Raw genomic sequence first — 26,710 nt, forward strand, 5'->3', positions numbered from 1 at the left:
ATTTCGCAAAAACAAAAATGCAAAGAATTTAAAACTTTTAAGAATTCCGAAAAAAAAAAATAGTTAGTAATACAATAAGTTGTAATTTTATACACTGAAGGTAAGGGAGTGATTTAAAAAATTCATTTTACAATTGAATCTTTATCGATTTGAAATAAAATATTTGATTTGAATAATAAAGTGAATTAAAAGTATTTAATTTTAAAAAATTTTCTTTTTTCACAAAATTGTTTTAATTAAAATAAAAATTCTCTGTTAGTTTGCTGTTCAAACTCGAGTAATTGAGATTAAATTTTCCTTAAAAACAAATTTTTATACCCGTGTAAATTTTAACGTACATATGTATAAATTTGCCTTATCATTTGCATAGACATAACTGTACGTTTTGAGCAGTACCAGGTGAAAACTCCCTCAGTATCGTATGGTTATGTGTGCCAAAGATAACTCAAAAACTAATAGAGCTACCCTCAATGAATTTTCGCACATAATTTATAATACATAGTAAACGCCGGAACCCGATTCAATTTTGGATAGCTGCACGTATAAAAAAAACTAGATCGTGTAAAGCAGTGTGGCAATTACAATACAATTCTTAAAATTTTTCATTCGGACGGGTATTATAAAGTTGATACGGTCAACTCTATCTATTCTCGTTTTTTTTCATATTGATGTACGTATAATTGGATTAAAAAGTTTAAATCAATAAAAAAATATTGTAAAATTTCATTTAAATTTTTTTTTGTTATAATATTGAAGAAAATTTTAAATTTATGAATAAGATTATAAGACATGCACTTATACGGTATATTAATTTAATTATCTGCGTGCGTGTAAGTGTACATATAAATAACGCACTCATGTACACGTAATAATATAATCAAATAATTATAAGTAGCTCTATAATATTCTTAAAGTACTGCTTTAAGTGATTTTTGAAATTTAAAATCACTTTCGATTATATTAAGGTTTTTAGTTGAAGCCATAACAAAATTCAATATACATATAATTAAGGTTATCAGATGTCTCAGTTTTTCGGGAATACTCCGATTTTCATTTTTTGTCGAAATTGTACTGGTTTAGGATTTTTAACCAAAAAAATATAAAAATAAAAAATTATGAAAGCTGGCGTTCCAGTTGCTCTAAAGTCTAAATGATATGTTATGCTTGATGTGACTGGTGAAGCAGATCCATTGCACCTCAATTAGCACAAATGTGCTGATTTATTGTCATTAAACCTTTTGCTTATAAGTAGCCTATCTAAGCAACCCGGTTATTTTGAGGAAATATCATCTTTACTTTCATAAACATTTTTTCTATATGAGTAAGAGAAGTTCAGTCTGTCTATTTTCTACTGTCTCTTATTTTAAAAAGAACACGCTCAAATTTATTAGGCAAGATAGAAATTGCTAAACATATGCAAACCCATATGTATAATATTTAGAAATGTTCGTCTGTCCGCCTTATATCAACAACTTAAAAGCAAGTTCAGTCTAAAGAAATTTTTTTTATAAATTATATGCGTTCTGTAAAAATATAATGTTTTTTTTATTTATTATATAATTTAATAATAATAAACTACTTACAAAACTGATTCGGAGCTGGTGGCCGGCGTACAACTTCCTGCTTTGCATTCGCAGCAAATTCATGCCAACGATATGTACTCCGGTATTCCGAATGGAGCTGAAAGAAAAAAATTTATAATATACATTAACTTGATATCATGACATAGCTTTATTTAGTTTGCAAAAATATTCTTTAAAGTTAAGGATTTAATTAAGAATTCCAAAACTTATATCTCTTATATCTAGTATATATTCTATTAAATAATATATAGAGAGATTATTATATAGTATTATTCAGATGTTTCTTTATAAACATAATTTTCGCAGATTGATGTCTTTTTCTTGCAACGTCAAATTTACTTAGAATTTAATTAACTAAATTACTTAATGTGGGTAAATTTTTTCTTAAATTTATGAATATTTTTTAAATTCACAATGTACCCCGACTATTTCATTTTTTTTTTCCTATGTAAAGCACAAGCTTTAATGAACGTTTAAAATGTCGTATAATTTAATTTTTTAATATGCCTTCTTTTAATATAAAATATAAAATGTACCTTTCTTAACTAGTTTTTTCTTTTTATTGTAGAAATGAATTTTCCATGGAAGCGCAAAAAATGAAAATGTATTCGTATATTTCTTAAAACAAATGTTAAAAATTAAAAAAAAAAAAAAATAACATTCACATATTATGAACACATTCAAGGTTTTCAAAAGTACTCGAAACTTTTTTGTTTCTCAGTATTTTTAACAACCTTTTTTTTTTTCTTGTACAGGAAATTATATAAGTGTTTCGACATTTTTTATATTATTTGATTCTGGCAAAAACAACCAAACCAACAAACAAACAAAACCAACTTTATACAATATATTATTCTCTCAAGAGAAGGTAATAATGCTTTCATACATTGCTAAATCAGAATTAATGGTTTACTTGTGTTTTAATTTACACACAATTTTATATGAATTTGTTTTTTTCTTTTAGCGTTTGCAATAATTGTATACAAACAGCACGGCAAAATAAAAAGGATAAACAGTACATATAAATTATAATTAACGTTATATAACCTCCAGGATCTTTTTTTATAAATAATATAAAAAAAAAATGTATAACTCTACAGGTTATAATTTCTATTAATATATAAACACGTATATGATAATATTACAGTTCAAATGATACACGCATGTAATATTGAAATAAATAAATTGTTCAAATATACAATGAATGTTAAAAAACAAAATTAGAAAAATAAAAAAGTCAGGGGCATAATTATGTACATATACTTTGATTTTCTCATACTATATATTTTATAATAATCAATATCAAAAGTTAATGTAATCGTGCAATGTGTTAAAGGTCTTTACTTTTATTTAAGATTAAATTGCTAGTAATATTCACAAATTTATTTGGTTTATATTCGAGTGGTATGGTACAGAAAAAATTATTTTAAAAGTTAATTGTAAAGGCTCCTATAATTCTCTTAAGTAAATCTTTAATAAAATTATAATAAATTGGGGAACGTTTTCGAAAATTTTAACAAATACATTAAGAGCTATGGCAATTTTACATGGCGGTACTATTTAAGACCCTACCATGGAAGGGTCTTAAAAAGTACCGCCATGTAAATAATCTTACAATTTTTTACGACATTTCTCTAACAGAAATTTTGAAGCGGCTAATAAAAATCTATATATTGCATATTGAATATATATAAAAATTGCATATATTTAGGCGTAAATATAATTTAATTGCTATTTTTATTAGTTATGATAAAAATTTTCATAATAAAAATTATTTTTAACATTATTTTACAATTAACAGGACCCATATTTTTGTACATTATTGTAAAAATTCATAAAATTAAGTGAATTTACATTCCTACTCACAAATTATTTTTATTTTAATTATACATTGCACACATATTTTTTGCTGCTGTCAAGTTTTTCTACAAAAACAAACGTAACAAAAATCATGTAATTTTTCAAACATTACAAACTTTCATTATACTTTTTAAATTATTTAAAATTTATAATAATATAACATAAAAAACTTTTATACAGCATATTTAAATAATATAAGAGGTTTGTTTTATACAATTGTAATATGAGCAATATATGTACAATTGGCATACTACTCATATGTATAAAAACCATTTTATAACAAATTAAAACCATCTGTAACTCTGAAAAACTCTCTGTTTATTATTTAAAATTTATACTAATTAATAATAAAGTAGAACGTTTTCTTTTTTTAACTTTTTCATTTTGTTTTATTCCTGTGTAGTTTTCATTATCGTTTTTTACAAAATTTCAAATTTGTTATAATATTTCCAGAGGATATTCAAAAAAAGAAAAATCTTCCTACACAAATTTTAAAATATTTTTGCTTTTTTCATTAAAAATAATATTTCCCAAATGTTTTGGAAAAGAAAAACCAACAAAAAATAAAATGTTATAGCGAAAATGAAAAATAAATTGTAAAAACACACACAACGTGATGTGGCTAATGCGGTGTGAAAATTTTAGACGCGATCAGTATTAAATTTATTTAAAAATAATATTTGTAATCGGAAATATCCTCTGAAATAGGAAACAATTTAAAATGTAAATTTCAAGTATATTTTCCTTGATTCTATCATGTTTCTTTTTTTTTATTTTGCTGATTTCGTTCTAACTTATTTGCTTTTTTTTTTGCTTTTCTCTATTACCGTCATTGGGCTATCATCATCATTTTCACAACTATATATACATACATATATCTACATAAATAAACAATTTAAATTCGAAAAAAAAAATACTGATATTGGTTTTTATTACTTCCCTTAAAATATCCATTTGTCCCCCAAAGGGATATCTTTAGATATACGCAAAATTCTTAACTGTATATATACGCAAATAGATGTGTAAATACGCACACACACCGTATATACATTCGTATATAATTATTATACACATATGTATATGCAAATTTTGTATGAATATGTATATGTATATCAATGTATTCGCGTGTATGATTATTCGAAAAACCAATTTACTTCAAGTAAGAGAATGTCATAAACTAAATAATTTTATATCAGTTGAAATAATCAGAAAAATAAAAATTTTCTTCTTCAAAGAAATTAAGCTTGGAGTAAAATTTATATAGGTATCGGAACTATATATTTATATCCCAAGAAACAAAGTTACCGGAAAATAAAAATAAAACCAGTTTTGGCAATTCGAAGTTAAATTGAAATTATTCTGAAATTTTTAAATCTTTAAGCGATGAAAAATAAAAAAAAAATAATTCTAAGTCCGAAAATAATGAAAATTGCAAAAAATTTATCCGTTTTCGGTATAACTTCAACCATACTTGAAGTATTACCGAAAACGGATAAATGTTTTGAAGTTATTTAAAAAAATTTTCACACTTTGTTTACTGGGCAATTAAATGTTATTGTAAACACATAAATATTATGTTTTTATTGTTTCATAATTTACAAAATTTTATTAGTTATCGATATTTGAACTTACTACTTATTTATATTGTAAAAGCCCAGTAAATATTCAAAAAGAATAAATAAGTAATTTTAAATTTTCCAAAAATTGAAAATATTATCTTAATTTAAATATGAGAATGAGAGTTAGATAATTTATTTATATTATTTTCAGAGGATAATTTGAGATATATATGTTATTTAATATATATGTTATTTACTGTTACATTTTAGGCACTCATAAATTGGCATGAAAAAAAAACATATTTGTTGAAAATTTTGTAGATAAACTACTGAAAAATTAAATAAAATTTAAAAGTTGGGTAAAAAATAACATCTAATAGTTGCTAATAAACATGTTAAAAAATATTAAATATGTTATTCGGGTTCGGATTTTGCTCAGAGACAAGAAAATCATTATACACATATAAATGTATCTTAAATTTATAATTCGTTCTGTACTCATATGTCGATTGCCTGTTAAGAAACACATTATAAACCCGCCCTCAGTGATGGAGATGTTATTGAATTCGCTTCAACTATGTTCTTCGAAATTGTTGCTCCCAAATAAGTTGCGTTTGCTCAAAAATTAATCGATCTGGGTGGCAAAAATCCGATATAAAATTACCAAAAAAACCATTCGTGTCATTTTTTTCTGACAAGTGATAATGATTGAATGAAGAAAACCCAAATAAAGTAGAACATGAATTGTTCACAGACGACTCACAAACATACGGTATGCTATCGAGTTTTCGGAATATTATTCGGACAGATAGGAAGGAGAGTCACTTAAAACAGAAATTTCTCCCTTCTTTTTCAGTTGTAAAAAGGTAATTAAACGGAGGGTTAAGATCTTCTAAACAAGAAGTACATGTGTCCGCTTTTTTTTTCTGTTATAAATTCTTTTTATAACTATTTCACGAATGTTTAGATAAATATTATATAAAAGAAATAATATTATAATATATATAACAAAACTGTTATACAATCTTATTTTGTGTATAAAGGAAATAAATTTATAACAATTCAATAATATAATTCATTCTTAAAAAATATTTTATATTATTATAAAATTTTCTTTATATTATATTAATTATATAAAAATAGGAATAAAATAATAATATATTGCTTTTCAAAATATAACAGCTTCGTATATATATTCATATACTTATATACAAATGACATACGACCATAATTAATAAATTTCTAAATGTAAACCTAATATATTAATAAAAGTTGTAACAAAAAAAAAATATCAGATTGGAAGATTGTTTTTAAACATTCTAAATTACATCCTTTTCGGAAATAAATGCATGAATATGAAAAATATGCATATATATATATATATATATATATATATATATATATATATTATTTAAAATGTATACAATATATTTTATATATAAAAAGAAATAATATAGAAGAGATGCGCTATTGTGTTATTCTTATAGTTTTTTTAAATATACCTTGGGACTATTTCAAACAAAAGATTTTGCAATTATTACTCTTATACATAGTTATATTTATATTCTTTATTATATTTTAAAAAAAATGTATAACTATTATACTCTAAATTTATATATTTATATATATAAAGGAGTATATCTATATACAAATATACATACATAAATTAACAAAATATTGATAAGTTTTATTCAACTAAAAAAAAATTCTTAACACTTTTACAACTACTATACACATACTATTATTAAAGAAAAAAAAAATTAAAAAAAAAATATACAAAAAAAAAAATTTCCTTTAGTTTTAGTCACGTAATAAAATTTTCATAAATAAATAATTTTTTATCCTATCGCTATAAATTTTATAAAAAAAAAAACAGAAGAATAAGAACAATTTAGTACAAGGTCTACAACCTTAAACAAGTACAAAGTTTTCATAAAAAAAAAAATATCTATATAAGATTTTTATTTAAAAATACACAATACATACATACATATATAAACATACAATTATGTACATATATATATATATATATATATATTCAAATAAATGCAAGATTAAGCATAAAATAATTTTTTTTTTAAGTTGCATAAGAGAAAATGAAAGATTTTAAAATTAAATTTAGAAGCTCTGACATAGTTAAAAAAGGAAACAAAAAGAAAATTTCATGGAAACACAAAAAAAAAAAAAATAAAGTGTACCTAAATCAACATCAAGACATTTCACTTCACTTTAATTCAAAATCTCAGCGTTTTAGAGTGTATAAGGAAAGGACGAAAATTGTTTAAGTACACAAGAGTGTACACATATACAACAATATATTTATATTAATAGTATTATTTATATTTATGTATGTATGTAGGTATTATAAATTTTTAAGTATTCAGCAATTTTTATTTTTTTTTTTTTATTTTTAAATTACAAAATTTAAAATATTTGCATACATTTAACATTATGCATGTACTTATGTATGTATATGCAATATATGCAATGTGTGCCATAAAGAAAATTGTTATGTTGTATGTAGAAACGTGTAATATTGTTTGTTATTAAAACGGAAACTTTAAGTCTTCTCATAATTTAATATTATACTTTTTTTTTTACTATTTTAACTTATCTAAATAATTATTCAAGCTTATGCTTTGTTAACATTTTCAAGGGATGAAAATGAAATCTTATCTCTACATTTTTTTTTATATTTTTTTAAGAAGTTGTTTTCTAAGGGTACATAATTCATTTTGTTAAAATAAAAAATTTAATTCAATATTATTATTAAATAAAAATTGTAATCGATCAAAGCTATGTTTTGTAAAATAGAACATTTTCATTTCAAAATATATGTTTGCCTTTTTATAATAGAAAATGATCTATCGAAAAAATTCACTTGTAGTACAATATAAAATTACGAAATTATATATTAATAATTTATGAAAAAATTTATACTATGTAGCATAAAGTATGAAATTGTATTATGAATTTTACTAATACAACATCATAGTTGCGGAAATAATAAGAATGTGCCTATTACACTACTAATTTATCTTAATGGAAATTTCTTCATGCAACTGCAGAACAGATGGATGACGTAATCAAAGAAACGAGTTAAAGGCAGAAAAATTCATTAAAAAAATTTTTCTCCTCGAACTGGACTCGAACCAGTGACCTACCGCTTTCTAGGCGGACGCTCTAATGAAATTGTATTGTCAATTAATTTTGTTAAGCTTACTAATGGACTGCTTCATTTAGCAACGATGAGCAGACGGAAGTATGGTGAAACTACTAGATACAAAACAAACAACTTTTTGAATATTTAATATTAAAGATCATATTATCTAATTGCTTTGCCGTATTAACTAATAACATCTCAATTTCACATGAATTACAGAATATTGAGAGGGCTAAAAGAAAATAAAGCCGATTAAAATTTCTTACGTAATCACGTTCATAATATATTTATACATATATATAAATATATATAAGGTAGACATATAGAAATCCATTTTTCTTTTCTCTTCTTTGAAATGAGAGTATATATAATTTTTAAGGTTAATTTAAATAAATTTAAATAATTTTTGGCTGAGATATATATATTTTTGAGACTGTCCTATTTGTACATGACTAGTTTTAATTTATTTTCCTATTCAAATAAATAAAATTTTTTATATATGTACATATGAACACAAATGTCAACGTATGTGCATTATGCAAACATAGTATAGGGTACTTTATTTATTTTAGATAGAATTTAGGGATTGTTGAACTTTCAAATGAGCTGCTATGTTGGTATAAGATTACCATTAACATTAAAGTTGGTGATTGTCAAAATTACTAATTATTACTTCGACTATCAGTCATTTATTCAGGCAAATTATATTATACCCAATACTATTTTCAAAGATGGATCTCATTTTAACATCAACGGGTTGCGATAATAAGCAAACTTGGTTTATTTATTTTTAATAAATTTAAATGAGATATTCGTGAAATTGATTACTTACACCCGAAAAGTGGTCCAAAACATCAACTTCCAGCTAAAAACATTAAATTAAAATTAATCGCCATGGTCAAATCACCGAAATAATTTTTAAACATCAAATTTTATTTTTCATTCATTTTGATATAAAGAAGAAATTTTGGTAAAAATTTAATTTTCATATTGTTGCTTAAATTTTTAAGGCCGACTAATCTTAGAAAATCGTATTGTCTCCCGGTAATCTCTCGGGGAGCATTCTACAGACTTCTATACGGTTCGTTGGAATTGCCCTTCAATATGACATAGTCGCAGCTGCCGTGATGACGAATAAGAAGGAGCTAGAGGGAGATAGAATCTTTTTGACTATCTGATGCTCAATGACGGCAGCGCAAGCTTATCAAAGGACCCTGTACATACATATGAATATAAAAATTTGTTCTTCACATATATTTACATGCATATACATAAACATAAATGCAATTATCAAAATTTTGATTTTAAATATATAATACACGTAATGTACCTGCTATCAAAATTAAAAACATTAAAAATTCTATATTTTTAATTTTATGTCACAATATTAAACCATTCTATGCCATTGAATTCATTTAAGCATAGGGAGGTAGCCAAAAAAATCGGCATACATGTATGTACATAACTGTTTTATATACATAAAAACTATAAACATATTTATATGAGCAAAAACTATTAGTGCATAAAAATTTATCATAATTATATTAATGTACCATGAAGAAATTCCGACATAATTTTTAAATAGAGCAAAGTATTATTGTAAATGAATGAAAATTTGAAATTAATTAAATTTATTTAGAGAATGACTGCAATTACTCTGATTAAAATATTTTTCAAATTTATATAATTTAAAAAAAAAAAATATGTTTGTATAGATAGGCATACATAATTATACTAGCATATTTTATAAAACACAGCTTGAAATTGAGTTCATATTCCTTGGTCCTCTTGATCTACCAATCGATTTCAAATACATACATTTATTTTTAACATTCGGCCCAACCTTTGAATTTAAATATAACATGCAATATAAAGTTCCCATATATACAACCATTAAGAAATTTTATTAGTTAATATAGACTCAACATTTAATATCCGTATTTTTTAATTTATTTCCGTTTATTTTCTGCAATATACATTCCTAGTTACATACATTCATATATTCGTAGTTCGTGTCATATATCACATATGTCTACACATTTATGATGATTTCCTTAATTTAACTAGAGTATACCTATAGTTATATGTCTATGGAAAAATAAAATACAAGTATAAGGATGAAGTGTGAGTTTTAAAGCACTGCGTCAAAATTAAGGTGTAGTCGCATCAGTCACTTAACAGAACATTATTATTTTCTTCTTTTCTTTTTTTAACATTTTGTTTTTTATTAATTTGAACCCTAACGAAATCATTTATTTTTTAATATAAAAGTTAAACGTGAAAGTTTTAGAAATTATGAAGAAGTAATTAAAAAAAATAAAAATCATAAAATATCAACAGGGAATTTATTGCTTTCAGATTTTTAATTAAAAAAAAATGAAGATATTTTTAATATTTTAAAAACTAAATTTTTCTTAATTATTAAAAATGAATTAAAAATTTCAAATTTATTGTTAAAAATTTAAAATTTAATTTGCTATAAGTAAAAATATCAACTAAGTTTTGTACGATTACACTATAAATGAAATAAGGAGCAGGCTATTGACTCTACAATTTAATAAAAAATTAACAATTAACGAAAAACATAAAGTTCAAAATAGTTGAAATTGCGATATTGTGTTATATTACAATTATAAGGTGTTAAAATTCACTCATGTATACGATAGATAAAATTAATTTCCGTATATTAATCAATTTAAATGGAAAATACTTAAATTATAGTTGGTAGTCACGGTCTATCGCTTATAATACCACAATATATATGTCATAACAAATAGAATCTATGCTTATTATAAAGGTATATATGTATATATAATTTTGTTTTATCATTTACTCTTGTAATAAAATTCACCCATTTCAATTTTCATTTTTAAAAACAATATTTATTGAATTGTTATAAAACTTTATTGTTATTTTTATGAGGCGAAACTAATCACCTGTGATATATGTATATTCGTATATATTTTGTACAAACTCTATTATTTCTATAACAGCTACCCTTTATTTTGTATAAAAAAGGGTAATGAAATTTCAGTAATTCATACTCTGTAAACATTACTACCGTGTATAATAAATTCTTATCAGATTATATGTATATAACATATAATATTATCATTGGTATAGTAATTACTTTAATTTAATAATAATAATTATTAATTCTACATACAAAGTTTATAGTTTTAGGGGCTTGTTAAAGTTCAAAGTATTTTTAATAACTTTAAATTTCGATAAACTTGGATCAAATTTTAATTGTTGTAAGTTTATAATTTATATATGTAAGTACTTATTTGTATACGTAAAATTTATGACACAATAACGCCGACATATTTGATATGCTTTCTTAATCCGTACAGCTGACATTACTTTATTTCAAGAAAATTTATGCATATATCAATTTTTAAAAGCTTTATAAGGTATGGTTTATTTTTTGTAAAAAAAAAATTCTGTCACTACTTGTGGTCATAGTAATAGCGTGTATGTATACTTTCGCAAATCAAAAACGACTACCTATAAAATATAATATAATTTAAAACAAGTATTACTACATTCTGAATTAAATAGCAGAAGCCTTGTCAACTGTACTCTTTTTTAGGGAATTTTGAGAATTTTTATTTATATATAAATTACTCTATATTTTTAATTTGATCAATTATAATAATGCTTTGCTTTTAAGTAAACGAAAGTTGAATGTTGCGGAAATAGAAATTAGTTGTAAAATTTTATATTGAATTTGATATTTTTGAGTGTATATTAGATTATTGTTCTAGTAAATACCTTTCTTAACTGACAAATCAAGACCCATATATTGGGAAGGCAAATTTTTCATTAATTTAATTTTCAATACAAATATAATTTTTACATTATGGAAATATAATTTGTATTCAAAGTCGATTCAAAAAGTTATGAGTGGGAAGTACATTTTTTCGTGCTCCCTTTTTACAGTATCACATATACCTGGCAATTCTGAGTTAACATACACTCAATTAATAATTTCATTTGTAAATTTTATGCTTCTTAATAAACTTTCATTTGAATTATTTACACAATATTTAAACATTTTTCATTCACATTATTTTACCAATACAAACCAAACTTTTAATTGCAGTAAAATAATTTCCAAAATTTTTTTTAAACAAATATTTTTGATAACTGTTTTATGAAATATTCTAGACAGGGTACTTATGTATTATTATTATATCAAAGTACAAAAATTTATATGCTAATTAATTTTATGTTATATGATAAGAAATCATAAAGTAAACAATAATTTTAATTTGAAAAAAATTGTAATAAAATTGTAATGAGTTCTTTATTTATTTATTATAGCTCTGTGGGACATTGCTAAGCTATATTAGGAATATTGAAATAAGTACATATATATAATATATACTTATATAATAACAATCTAAAGTTCATATTTTTTGTACCTATAGTTCTTGCCATTAATTCTTTAATATAGCTACTCGTATTTATACCCGCACTTACAGGAATAAAATTGACTATATTTTAAAAATATTAATGCATACACGATTAAATCTTAAAATATATAAAAATATTAAATATTTTTTTCAATTTAATTTTATAAACAACTATTATAGCATAAAAATGTTATTTATGTGCAGAACTGTATGTTATGATGGTATTAACACCTAATATTTACGGATTAATTTACAATTTTTTCAAAAAAAAAAACATGATAAAGCTTAAATGTACATAAATTTATGAAAATAATAATTTTTTGTTAAGTTTATTTATTAAAATAAATTCATACGAATTTTCATTGATTTATTTTTATTTTCTCAAATAAATAAAAAATAAAAAGAAATTAAAATAAAAAACCGAATTAAAATAATATTTTTTAAGTATTTATAAAAGCGCAAAATGCAAATTAATTAATAAAAATTTTTTTTTTTATAATTTTGTGTTAATTAAATAAATATTATGAATATTGCATTTGGTTTTTATATATACTTTTAACTTTATATATTAAATTCAATTCAAATAAAATAAATTTTTTAAAGATTATATCATTAACATATACTTGCACTCCATTAAAATAAATATTTTCCATATCATTAAGCTTTTTTAATCTTAAAATTTATATACCTTATTGAAATATATATGTATAAGTACATAATAAACATAATAAGATAACATTAATATAATTATATTTACATTAAAATTATCTATATAATATGTATGTACATACTTGCATTAAATGCTTGATTTGTGATCATTAACATACTTAAGCACACATATAAATTTTTATACAACAATTTTAAGAACAATTTCACAAACTCAACATTTTAAAGAAATTTTTTCGTTTGATTTTATATAAAGTTCTTATAATTTAAAAGAAATTTTATGCTTTTATATTAATTTTCAATTCAAACAACATTTAATTAATTATTAAACCTATTTCTGAATATTTTATGAAAAAATATTTTCTAAAAAAAAAATCTTAATTGTGTAACAAAATATTTTTCATTAAAAATTTATAAAAAATTAAATTATTTAAATTTATTTATTTATTAATGTTTATAAATATAATTAAAATTTTCTTTAAGAATTTTAAATTAATTATAGTTGTTAAACCCAAAAAAAATATATACTTAGATAATAATAAATTCTGATCATAATTATCTTAATATTTTCACTTCTTTGTATAGGTAGATTGCAACACAAACATAAAAATTCTCGCTAAAAAATTTTTTCTACATATACTCTTTAATGTTAAAAATTTAAAGTAAAATATTTTATAGATATTAAAATTTATAGCAAATTAAGTTTTATAGCAAATATTTAAACATTATATTTGAATTCTATAACAACTTTACAAAAATTAAATTTTAGGGCTATATGAAAACAACATCACCGCGTCTAGTACGATATGCTAATTTGGTATATAATTTTAAAAATCTGCCTATAATTTAATTAAATATTAAAACTAAACCAAACGATAACTCAGCATTATTTTTATATTATTAAATGTTTCTCCAGAAAAAAACACAGAAATTATAACAATAATTTAGCATTAAACACCTTGTATACGCACATAAAAATTTATTAAATAAATTTATGTGTACATACATATGTATGTATATAATAATATTCATGTAAATCGTATTAAAAACTCACCTTTCTCGGTGCTTCTTTAATATTTGAAAATGTTAAATTTGACTTTGTTGCATTGTTTGATGCTCCCAAATTAGGAGTATTCAAGCAAAAAGTTGATTGATATGCTCTATCTGGATATTTTCTCAATCTCGGAAAATTGAAATCGTTTGCTAATTCATAATAATATTTTAAATATTTTCATTTAATTTTTATTTGATAATTTTTTTTTTTTTCATTTTTAAAAATAATTATAATTAGTTTTTTTTTTAAAGTGTTATATTGTATATAAGTTTTTATATTATGATTGTTAACATTATTTTTTATTTTCTCAAAAAAATACCTACATTTCGAAAATTTTTCCACCGACATTGTTTTAAAATGGCAAGTTTAAACTAAAATTTAAATAAAAACAATGTTTATAATTTTGTTATAAATTAGAATAATAATAATAAAAAAAAAATAAAAAAAAATTTTTTGTATGTTTTTGATTAGATAAATGAAAAATAAGAGTTATTTTTTGTGATATAAAAATAGCGATAAGATATAAAGCAAAAATTAATTCATAAATTATTTAAAAAAAAAAGAGAAATTTCCAAAATTTAAAACAAGAGAGAATGAATTCCCTAAAAAAAATTTTGTTATATATTTTAAATTTTAGATTGGAGTAAAATTTTAAAATCATTAAATTTTAAGAACTTTTGTATACTCCAAATAATGTTACTAGTGCAGCATCGAACGTTTACATGAATGAAGATCTAACATTGATTCGACTTATTTATAGCAATTAAAATTCTATATCAATTGTAAGCATGTTGTGAATGTACCATTTTTGTAGTCGATACTGCAATATTTACATCTAAACTATTTGCCATTGATATTATCAACAATATTCAACAATTAATTAATATTTCCCTGAAAACTTAAGCTATATATAAATGACAAATACGCAAACACCTAAATACATTAAAAGACTTCAAATTATGTTATTAATACAATTTTAGAAATGTACCTATAAGTACAACTTACCGATTCGTTACCCTACTCTTGCTCTACATGATAAGGGGTAGCATTTTATTAGTATCTGAGAAGGTGGATTTTTTAATTAATAATTTCTTGCAGACATGTGTAAGTTCTGAAAATTCCCGGCAGGTTTGGCATATTTTTTTGAAAAATTTTAAAATTTTCAAAATTTTACTGGAATAAGTTTTAATTAGAACTAAAATTTATTAATATTAAATTGAAAAATTTTAAAAATTGTATGACGTGAGAATAAAGTAAAATAGGGTTTTCATTTACGATATTAGCCATCCACAGAAACCAACTGCCTTACAAACCCTATTTATTTAATTCGATATTATTTAAATGTACTTTTCTTCATAAATCAAAAATATTATTTAAAAAATTTGTAAAATTAGATAATTTTTCTTCAATATTTTAATTTAAGATTTTTCCCTGGATTTTTTTTAAATTAATCAAAATGCTAATGTTATATAAAAATTGAAAAAAAAACATCTGTGCTCATATTATTAATAATTAAGACAAAACATTTAGAAGAAAACGAACCAAGAATACAATAAGAAATACATAAATACATACATATGTATCTACATATATATAAAATATCCTAGGAAATATTTTTCTATTACAAAGCGCACGCACAATATTTTGCAGTATTCAATTTACATAATGAGTACAAGTATGTTTATATACATGCAAATTCGTATATTATGTATAGTTCGGCAATTCTATTATTTATTTTGAACTTTGTATATATTAACCAAAATAATATGAAATTTAAGTTTTAATCAAAATTCTTAACTAAACGAAAAATTTTTATTAATACCGTATAACATTCAAATATGTTTCTAAGTTTTTAATAAAAACATTTCTAATTTTTTTTTATAAGGGTGTTCACATAAAAGTGCAAATTGCGTCAGTGCATCGGAGCGTTTGTGTAGATTTGAGACAGATTTTGTTGTCATTTTTTTAAGAAAAATATGCATAAATAATTTTCCCTAGACTTAAATATACTCAACCTATATCGTATAGTGCATATTTCAAAATTTTGCTCGTGCAATCAGTAAAAGTTTCTAGAAGAAAACTAGAATTGCAGTTCACATTGCAATTTTAATGTAATTTTTTACTTTGCAATTTAAATTTTGCACACTAGGCTGTTCACATATGTAAGTGAGTATTTTTTTGATTTTCTTTTACAAAGATGCACAGTTACATATGGAAAACCCTTAACATTTTTAAAGAAAACGCACAATTAATTGAAAAAATTGTTATTCTTGATTTCATTATGTTATGTACACTTTGTTAAAAACTTTTTTACATATAAGAATATTATGTATACACTTAGCGAAATGTGTAATTTCTATAATACCATTAATATTATATATACTATGTAAAAAAGAATAATAAAAAAGATGTAAAAGATGTGATTGGCGTGCCTTAACTATGCACATATGTACATACGCATATAGTGATCTATATATATATATATATATATATATATATATATAGATGTATATACTTACATACAAAGTATTTGTAATCCAATCTATTTTTAGTTTCTTTCTTATGCCGGTGATTATAACAATGTGTAAGTTTTGGGATTAAAAATAAAAAATCAATCATTTTTTTGTCCTTTATTATTTCGCACATTCGCGTGCGTGTGAATTTTAAACGTATTAATTACACATAACTATTATTATATATATATATAGATGACACTCCCAAACAAAAGCCTTCTTATTCATTTTCAGAAAAATTTACTTCACAAATGAAAATTATAGTACAGTGGTGTTAGAATTAAAAAAAAAGAAGTGCCTTAATTTTGATTTTTATTCTGATTTAATTTATGAATTTAAGTTCTAATTGTTTGTCAACAAAATATTTGTAAAATTCAGCAATTTATTAATTGTAACTAATATATTATTATACAAGTATTCAATCACTAATTTAATTTGATAAACTTTTTAATATTTAAAATATTTCTAACTTAAGCTATATTCTATAATATATTGATGTTTGTTTATAGGTATATACATCTATATACAAAATAATTCAATAGATTCATTTATATACATTTGTACATACACATATGTTACTTAAAATCATTTGTATTATTCATTTTCATTCATACATATGTTACTTATCTTATTTTTCTCTAATTCAATTGTATTCTGTTATCAATCATTCTATATAAGACTGTCATTGTTCTCCCAAGATATAATAAATGTCAAATCACATAACAAGAGATTATATTAAAATTTCTCGATATTTGCCTGACATATTCTTATAATATGATTATGTTATTGAGTACTACTGCTTATAAATTATAAGCACGAGTAAATTTTCTACATGTATGTATACATATGTAAATAAGTATTCACTAATAATAACTTGTATTAAAGGAAAATAACAAAAAAATTACATTCAAATGCTTCGGAATATTTTTTAATTAGATATAAATAAATTCCAGAAAATGTTATAATAATAATTATAATCGTAATCGTGTATAAAATATACGATTTCAAATTATTGGTTTTATTAAATTAAACACATTTCATTTGCCCCTAAAAGCTTGAAATTATAAAATATCGAGTGACTTGTGTTAGAGTCCTGCTCATAGACTGACAAAATGTAAAATCTAAATATTTGAAAAGAAATAAATAAAAATTCATTCTATCATAAAATAAATATCTTTTTTTTAAACTTCCTATAAAATTCATAAATTGTCGCTTAGTTCATCAATTAATTATATAATCAATATTCCATTTTAACTGTACTTATTATTCTCTTAATGACAGTATAATAAATCAAAATACAACTACGCCATCTACAAATTTTAAATAACCTAAATTTAGAATTCGATTGAACATCGCATCGTTCCGTATAAAAATTGGAGTTTTTTAACATTTTCATTACGTAAATTCAATATGGTTATTACTTTGTTGATAAAATGTTATATGTACTTTCGAAAAATATTGAAAAATTAGTGTTTGTTTTACTGCTGTTATGAATAAGGTGATTTTTAAAATTTTACCATTTTTAATTTAATAAAGAACATGCAACAATAAACCTAAATACCTTTTATAATACTTATGGTATAACAAATTCTTTTTACAGGAATTACAACACTACAAATTACTCTGGAGTTCACACAAAAATTATAAGTCATCGATCAGCTACCGGAATAAATGTGCGTAAGTATATATTGCTCTCAAATATTTTATTGTAACGGTTAGCGTAGAAAATATGTATAACTTACATATGTATGTACGTTATTATATGTGTAGAGTACTATGTACACTTAAACCGAACACTATAAATAAATAACATACGACATTTTAAAACCGGTTTTCAAAGTGTATAAAGAACAGCTTATTATTTATTTTAATTACAATAGAAAGATCGAAAATATATACATAGCTTATTATTTTTACTATTGCTTTGCTAAGTAATTGTGTTCATTATTTTGCACATTTTTCCCAGTTCATATACTAGAATTTCTCTAACGATACAAATTCTAAAAACACTTTTCATTTCTTCATGTCATTTTATTATTTTAATTTTAGCAACCTACGTATGTCTTTCGTAATTTTTATTATACAAATACAAAAGAAAAACCTGACAATTGAGAGTTTTTAAAAGTGCGTACATATGAGAATTTTACATTTTAATCATATTTATATGGCTACACTTGTATGTATGTATGTAAAACTATTTCTTTTATATTTTCATGTATAATATTTATTAGACATTTACATATGTAAATATTACATACATGTGTACTTATTTTGAATAGATTAAATTTTATGCTATTATTTAGGATCCTCTTCATCACCTTCTTCAACATTTTCTTTTTTGTCTTTTCATTTCTTATATACAGACGCACAAAAAGGAAAAATAATAAAAATCGTTATTTCAGCACATTTGAATAGTGCGTGATAAATTTAAATTTTTTTTTTTTAGAAAAATACAAACGGAAATCATGAGAATGGAAAATAAGTATAAAAGTCGTAGAAAACAAGTTATTATCATTCTTTGCCTTCAAATAGATTATTTAATAAAGGAAATAACAAGAATAAACCACTTAAAATTTATAAAATATTAAAATACGAGATAAATTTAAAATCCTAGGTGCCTCCGTATTCAATTTTTTAATTTTTTGCTATTTCTTTACTTATTATTTTTATCGCTGTTTTGTTGATTTTTTTAATTGGCCAAATAAACAATAAATCTTATATTTTTTTAAAAAGGAAGAAAAATTTCCCTTAATTCGAAAAAGATGCTTTATTTGCAATGCAATGTAGATTACAGAATGGGGTGATCCTGCACCGCAACCTAAAAGATCTACTGTGCCCCCAATACTAGCGCTCAGTTTCCTGCCTAGAGCACCACCTCGAGATCCACACTTCTGATGAATCCAAGCAACTTCAACGGGGGATATTTCACAACGACATGCCCACCAGCCAGGGCCCCCCTAAGCTGGCCTCCTTCTTATAGAATATAGACGAACGTCCCACACTCTCTAAGAAGGTGTACCGGAGTCTCCTCCCCCACGTCACAGTATCTACAAGATTCGTCGGTTCTGGACTCGAGCTCCATAGCTTTAACCTTTTTTTACTCTACTTCCTTTTTTCCTCCCCCTCCCTCTTCGCCAGTATGTCTGCTTCCTCGTTTCCTTCCTCGTTAAATTGTAATCAAAAAATTCTTTTCGTGTAGTGATTTTTGTCATTCGATTTAAAATTAGCATTTTTTCGCTTTTTTGTTAGTTTGTCGAACTTGAGATTTTCACATTGTATATAACTAAGTTTTTATATATAACTTTATATAAGCTTTTGAAATAAAAATGAAATAAATAAATAACATAAAGCCTCTGTATAAAATTTATCCCTCGAAAACCTTCAGTTTCAGCTTTAATTTCAGTTCAAACGAATTAAAATTATAATAATATAAAGTGCTTCGAAGTTTCTCAATAGGGTCAGGTTTTTTTAGCCAAAATGAATTATGAATTTTTGTCACTGAACCGTAATTTTATCTTTTTACTCTTAATTAAAAAAGCTTTAATTAACATTTGTCAAAACAATTATAATTTCATTTATTGTGGTGTTGTACATACTTGTTAGTGTGTATATACATACATAGTTTCAATTAGCCGATTACTTTATAGGTGAATAACCTAAAAAGAGTATAAAAAACATTTTTATTAGAAATTTGCACACATACTATATTTTTTCTTCACTTCTATTATTCTTAAACATGTGGCATAAATATTTTCTTTCAAATTGACCTACATACATTACTATATAATTCTTTTTTTTTTCTTTTTTTTTATTACGTTTTATATTATTGCAGCATTTTCTATTTTTTTTTTTCATTTTATTATTGTGAATTTCGTACCTGATCTCATCGATTAATATAATAAATTTAAATGTACCTCCTTACTTATATGTAAACTTCCAGAATGCGGCAGAGCAACATTCAAACGGACAAAAAGCAATTTTGTAATTTGTAACTGCGCCTTATTTTATGCAATTTATACTAAGTTATAAATTAAATAATTCACCCTTTGTCATTTTTATTTTACATCTCTTAAAAAGCTCAAATGCAAAAATAATTGCTTAAAATCTTTTTAATTCTTAGTTTCCTCGTCCGGGTATATACCAAATTTCCTTCCTATTTGAGTTTGTCCTTGGAATAAGCTTTTGTTTCATATTCTAATGATCCTGTCCCCGAGTCACTAGAAGGAAAAACCTTGGTATCAAAAGTACCTACCATTTAATTACGTATTGCTAAATTTTGTTTTTGAATTTCCCATATAAATTACTTCATGTTTTTAATGGCTGTTGAGCTGACTTCCAATCAGCTGACCAACTCTTTAGTGAATTTGTTAATTGGAGTCCAGCTTGCAAAATAATCTAATTGTTCTAATCCCCATAATTGCGAATTTTTGGAAGACATGCTAATTTATAATCAAGGTATTCGACATCAAAAAATCACTTATGTTGAAACCCAAAATTTTGCCTTCCTTTTATTTTATTTTTTTGACTTTTGCGGCGTACTCCCTTTTCCCATTTGTCGAAAATCGTTTATCCAATACCTTTTCGTCGTAACTTTCTTTGCCATATATGCTGATATGAGATAGACGAGAGAATTTATAGATCGAGATAAAGATAGCGCAGTAGTTTAATATACTAATAAATCGCATCCTAAAATTGATATTGATCTTTGATGAGAATATTAGAATTCCAAGGGCCTTCGGGCACTCAATACAATATTTCAACGAAAATCACACGTCATGAAAGGGGTTTGTTCATTAGAATAGTAGAAGGAACTTTAAGAGACGCAAGATCTATCACGTCAAACATTAAGACTATTCTCAGAATATTTTCTTAACGTGACAAGTAAAGACGAATTTTGTACGATAGTTCACCAAGGCATATAGAGAAATGAGAGGGCAAAAAAATTTTTTTTCTACACACCTACCTAAAATAGCAGTTACTAAAAAGAACAAAATATACTAAAATGACTATTTCTATTAAACCAAAACTTTGTATATGAGCGTACAGCAAACAACATTCATCACGCAGGTTTACCATATGCAAGAATAAAGTTAGAATTCAGCAATGCAGAATACTGTAACATCTATATACTTTGAGTACATAAGTGCTCTTACTTTGTAATGTATATCGTACCTTGAAATCCCCCTTTATTACTTTTCACTTGCATAAAAATTTATCATATATGACTTTCTTAGTTTTACTTGCAGCTATATACTTGAAACTATGTTACAAATAAAAATAAGTTTTTCAAAAATTCAAAATATGAAATTGAGAAAAATAAAAACCAGACAATCTAAAAGTATATTATAAAAAATATTAAAACATTTTGCTAGAGTGATTCCGATTTTAATGTTTATTTTGCTGATACATATTTCAATTATCCTTAAGTTCAATATTTCAATGATACTGCATCCCATTAAAAAATAGCATAAAACAAAAAACATTAGTCAAAGCCTTAAAATTTTATTTTATCAGTAATTGCGGTTGGAATTCAAGTTATTTAATCAATTCTCTTAAGAATTAAAAATAATTGCTTCATATCAATTCAATTTAAATGTGTTTGTATGTGTATAAACAACAGCAAGAATACGTGTACACAAATGAGACTACATACAAGGATGTGCACATATTTACAATAAATACAGAAAACATAAACTGAAAAAAAATGATGGAACGCTTTTTTTGTGTAACGAACTAACACGTACAGCTATAAGGTGTTCTAAACCTTGATAATTTAACAACTTGACAATTTAAAAACTTGATACTTTAAAAAATGACACCAAAATTATCCAAAATTTCTTTATTTATCAAAAGGCCAAAAAATTAACATTTCATAATTATTTCGGGAATTTTAGCTGACGCGACTGTTGTTGACAATAAGTATGCCATATTTGATATTGTTATACTAAAAGCTTAAGCAATGTTGGTGTCGAAATATCAAGGTAGTTTAACGGCATCTAAGACATAAAGTGGCAGCATAACCCAGAGTGAATCCACAAGATTTGTGTTATTTAATTTTTTTTTAAAGAACACTTTCATTACTAAATACTTTTATGCGTTCTTTTATTTATTTAGATTAATTATAATTATTTAGTAACATTTAAGTTCAGTAAAATATTTGTGACATACTTATACATATTATATTTCTAATTTATAAATATCGTTTACCTTTAGACTATTTATCTAACTCAAGATATTATCCTAACTGGTGTTATTACGCTTACAAATTATTTTTAATCTAAATTTTGTTCAAGGAAAATTTTTATGTTACATAATTGGCTCATACACCGTCAGTCGTTAGTTAAAAAAATGAAAAAGAAAATAAAATTGTAAAAAATTACTTCAAATCAAAAAAAAAGTATGACTCAAATATTATTTTAATATAATTAGAAAAAAAGAGCAATCTAGGCAAATAAAATTCCAACCTTAATAAAATAACGTGAATTTTATTCACCTTGAATAAGACCGAAATATTTTTGAAATTTTCTTTTACAACTGAAACATTACCATTTTTTTTTAAAGGCGAGACCGGGGCGATCTCGACCCATACGATTTTTTGTGATGCGCGATCCAGTTACATTAGCACTATTTCTAGGCGCCGGCCAAATCTCAGTTGTTACCACTTCGGACGAAAAGACCTCGAGAACAGCCCTCCTGAAAAATTAGCGTTTCCATAACAGAGAGGTTACAAAAATTATGGTGGAATGGCAGTTTATAAACAGATATAACAAAAAACACCTACATATATAACAAATTATGAAATCGAGAGTGTTGAGTAAAAATTTCGTAGTGTGCCTTAAAATGCTTTACTTAGGCTTTTATTCCAAATGAAATAAAAATCTTTTTTTTTGTTAATTTCCATTTGTATTTTATTTAATCTATGAGTACTATATTGGATGCACATTATACAGCCAAATATATTTAAAGAAATTGAGTTTATTCTATTAAAAAAAATAATTTTTAAGATTGCCCGCAAGAAAATTAATATTAGTCGTAAAATTTCGTTTCACTGCTCGTCTATAACTTTATTGATTTTTCAATTTATGAAATATACAAATTGTTTGTTATCTTGATAAATTCGTTTTTTTTCTTTTAGTTTTCTATAATATTAAAATATTATAGAAAAATGCAAATAAATATAGTTGACTTGACTGAATGAACTCTAAGAGAATGATACTAGGAGTTAAATGATAATTCCTACAGGGATTCGTCTCACTTATTATAAGATTTAAAATATTAGTTTTATTATTGATACAATTCGTTGTAAGCTTCACCATCGTAGTTTGAATATTTAAAAAAATATATAATTTATTCAACCTATTCAACCTACAGAGCTACCGAAAAATTGTCCTGGTTCTAATTTATTGTTAAATTTCAATATTGCACCTCTTAATAGTTTCCAATATACGACCAAACAATTTTTATTCGGCTGCTGCCCGAATCGTTTTCCCTATCACCACTTTTGGAGGTTTACCAATAATGTAGCTTAATTCAACAAACTGACGAAGATATGAACCGAATGACGGTCATCCGGTCCGCACAAACAGGCATGGCTATATCGAATCAGAATTCGAGCAGAATCTCCAACGTTCTGGTCTCTGGATAAATATTTATAAATATCTATATCTTAGACCTTAATTTCTCTATAGTACTCGATGTCTATATATTCGGAGGAGAAAAACAAATAAAGATTTTACGAAATCTTAAGAAGAAATGTAAAAAAATTAGTTGGGGGGAAATATTATTGTAATTAAACTACATATATGATAATACAAACAAAATTTTATATTTTTTTAGATTTATTCAAGTGTGAAATTCCTAATTAGATTTTAATAAGTTTTCAAGAAAACTAAAGAGAAGAAAAAGTTAAAGTTCAATCATAAGAAAATTTTAATTTTCATTTCTTGCAAAATTTTTAGGGCAATTACTCAACGTAGATATACAATATTATATGCATATACATGAATATAAATATATTATATCTGAAAAGTTTTTATGATACGTGGATGAATATAATTAGTAATATGTGCTTCACGTAGATGCGGGGGAGTAATAATTTTAAAATAAACAATAAAATGAAAATGTAAGCTAATTAATATAAAGAAATAATTGTACATTATTAATTTTTTAATGGAAGAAACCATTAATAAAATATTCCATAAGTATATTCTTTTGGGAAAACTTCGGATGCACGTTTTAAAAACATAAAAAATTTGTATGTATGTACATAGTTATTTTAAGCTTTTATTCATAATGAATAGGTCCCTAATTTCTTCGATAAAATGAAATTAGAATTGAATACAAATAAAATAAGTTCTTAATTTAATTCTAGCTTTTATACATAGTAATCTTAAAATAAGTAAATATAACATTAATAATGAGTACGTGCTTATTACTTGAAATAAAATGGATACTCTATACCTTCCCATAAATTTATAATTAATTAATGGTTACTAAACCTTTTTGCATATACAATAAATCTTAAATAGAGCTCCTATGCTTAATCTTCATGTTTTTTTTTACTTTAAAATTAATTTTTTTTTAAATTATATAGGATCATATAGTGTCATTGAATGTGTATACAAAATGAATTTAAAGGGATTGCGCGTTATAAAAATTAAGTACTAATAATAAAATATTTATAATAAATCAATAATATTGTCCCTTATAGTAAATGGATTTTCTGTGCTATTTATAATTCATGCTACATAAATATATAAAAACTATAACTCGTAAGGAAAATTTTCAATTGAAAATGAGTTACAAAGGAAACTTTACGCTTGATCATACTAAAATATGTGGGGAAAAATTTTTTATAAAAATAGAGTATCATTAAAATCAAAGTTTTATATTACATTATATAAATATATGGAAAAGTTTATTATTAAATAAAAATTTTAGTCACATTATGCATAAATGTGAAAAAAATGCTTATATCTATTCCAAAAATAATATATCAGTCGGTTTCGCTGATAAGGACATTGAAAACGAGTACATATATTTGTTATACCCGATATTTCTTCTGTATATACTCGATTTTTCTTCTGTAAGCGAACACGCTATGCATTTGCACAGCTTGAATGGAGATATTTATGAGTGTTGTTTATAGTGTCTGACTATAGCATATTGCTAGAATAAATTTATGTGCATAGTCTTATAAATTAATTATATTTTTCAGACAATTATGCACAAAATTTGTAATTTCATTTCCATGGATGTACATTTTATTTTTGAACAATACATGGAAACCTTCAATTATTTATATATAAAATTTAATTATTGTTGTTCTAATATGAAGTCAATTGATTTTGAATGAGTATACCCAGACAATTTTTTATATTTTTAAATTATTTTTATTTGAGCGAATTTCAATTGTACTTTTAAAAATATATCAGAATTCCACTGAACATATTTTTCAATATTTTCTCTAATAATTTAAAAATATTCTAATAAATATTCTGTTACAAGTCAAAATTTCCGCAGCAATTAAAATTTCAATAAATTATTATCAAATAATATTGTTTTATTTATGATTACATTTCCATTCAAATAATATGTGTATATCAATTATATTTAAATAAAACGCGAATCTAAATAAATAATAAACTAAATTCAAATGTCACAATAACATTTTTTTTTTATTTTATTTTTAACTTTTACCATATTACCATTGCACCATATTTACCATTGAAAATCCCAAATGATTATATAGACTCTTTTTTTTTGAATTTAAAACAGGGAACAAAAAAATATATTAAATTTTAAAAATAAATTAAATTTAGAACAGCGTAATAATTGTTGGAATTGAAAAACCTTAAATGCACATAGTGTAGGACTGTAGGAGCATATCATGAA

General features: G+C 23.7%; 1 protein-coding gene across 7 annotated transcripts in view; it reads right to left on the reverse strand.

Moving 5' to 3' along the window:
* LOC129607845 (uncharacterized) overlaps positions 1–26,710 on the reverse strand; it is a 96,877-nt gene that overhangs the window by 59,585 nt on the left and 10,582 nt on the right. For 5 of the 7 annotated variants that reach the window (XM_055519051.1, XM_055519049.1, XM_055519052.1 and 2 more), the window contains exons 1-3: positions 14,627–14,752; positions 14,304–14,452; positions 1,584–1,680 (exon numbers count right to left, since the gene is read on the reverse strand). In XM_055519051.1, the coding sequence (XP_055375026.1) occupies positions 1,584–1,680; positions 14,304–14,452; positions 14,627–14,651 (271 nt within the window). In that variant the 5' untranslated portion in view covers positions 14,652–14,752. Of the gene's footprint in view, positions 1–1,583; positions 1,681–14,303; positions 14,453–14,626; positions 14,753–26,710 lie in introns of those variants that run through there. The other 2 variants (XM_055519054.1, XM_055519050.1) reach the window with 1 other exon arrangement.

This window comes from Condylostylus longicornis, unplaced genomic scaffold (assembly GCF_029603195.1).
Source record: "Condylostylus longicornis isolate FDR11 unplaced genomic scaffold, ASM2960319v2 ptg000030l, whole genome shotgun sequence".
In the NCBI taxonomy this organism is placed as follows: domain Eukaryota; kingdom Metazoa; phylum Arthropoda; class Insecta; order Diptera; family Dolichopodidae; genus Condylostylus; species Condylostylus longicornis.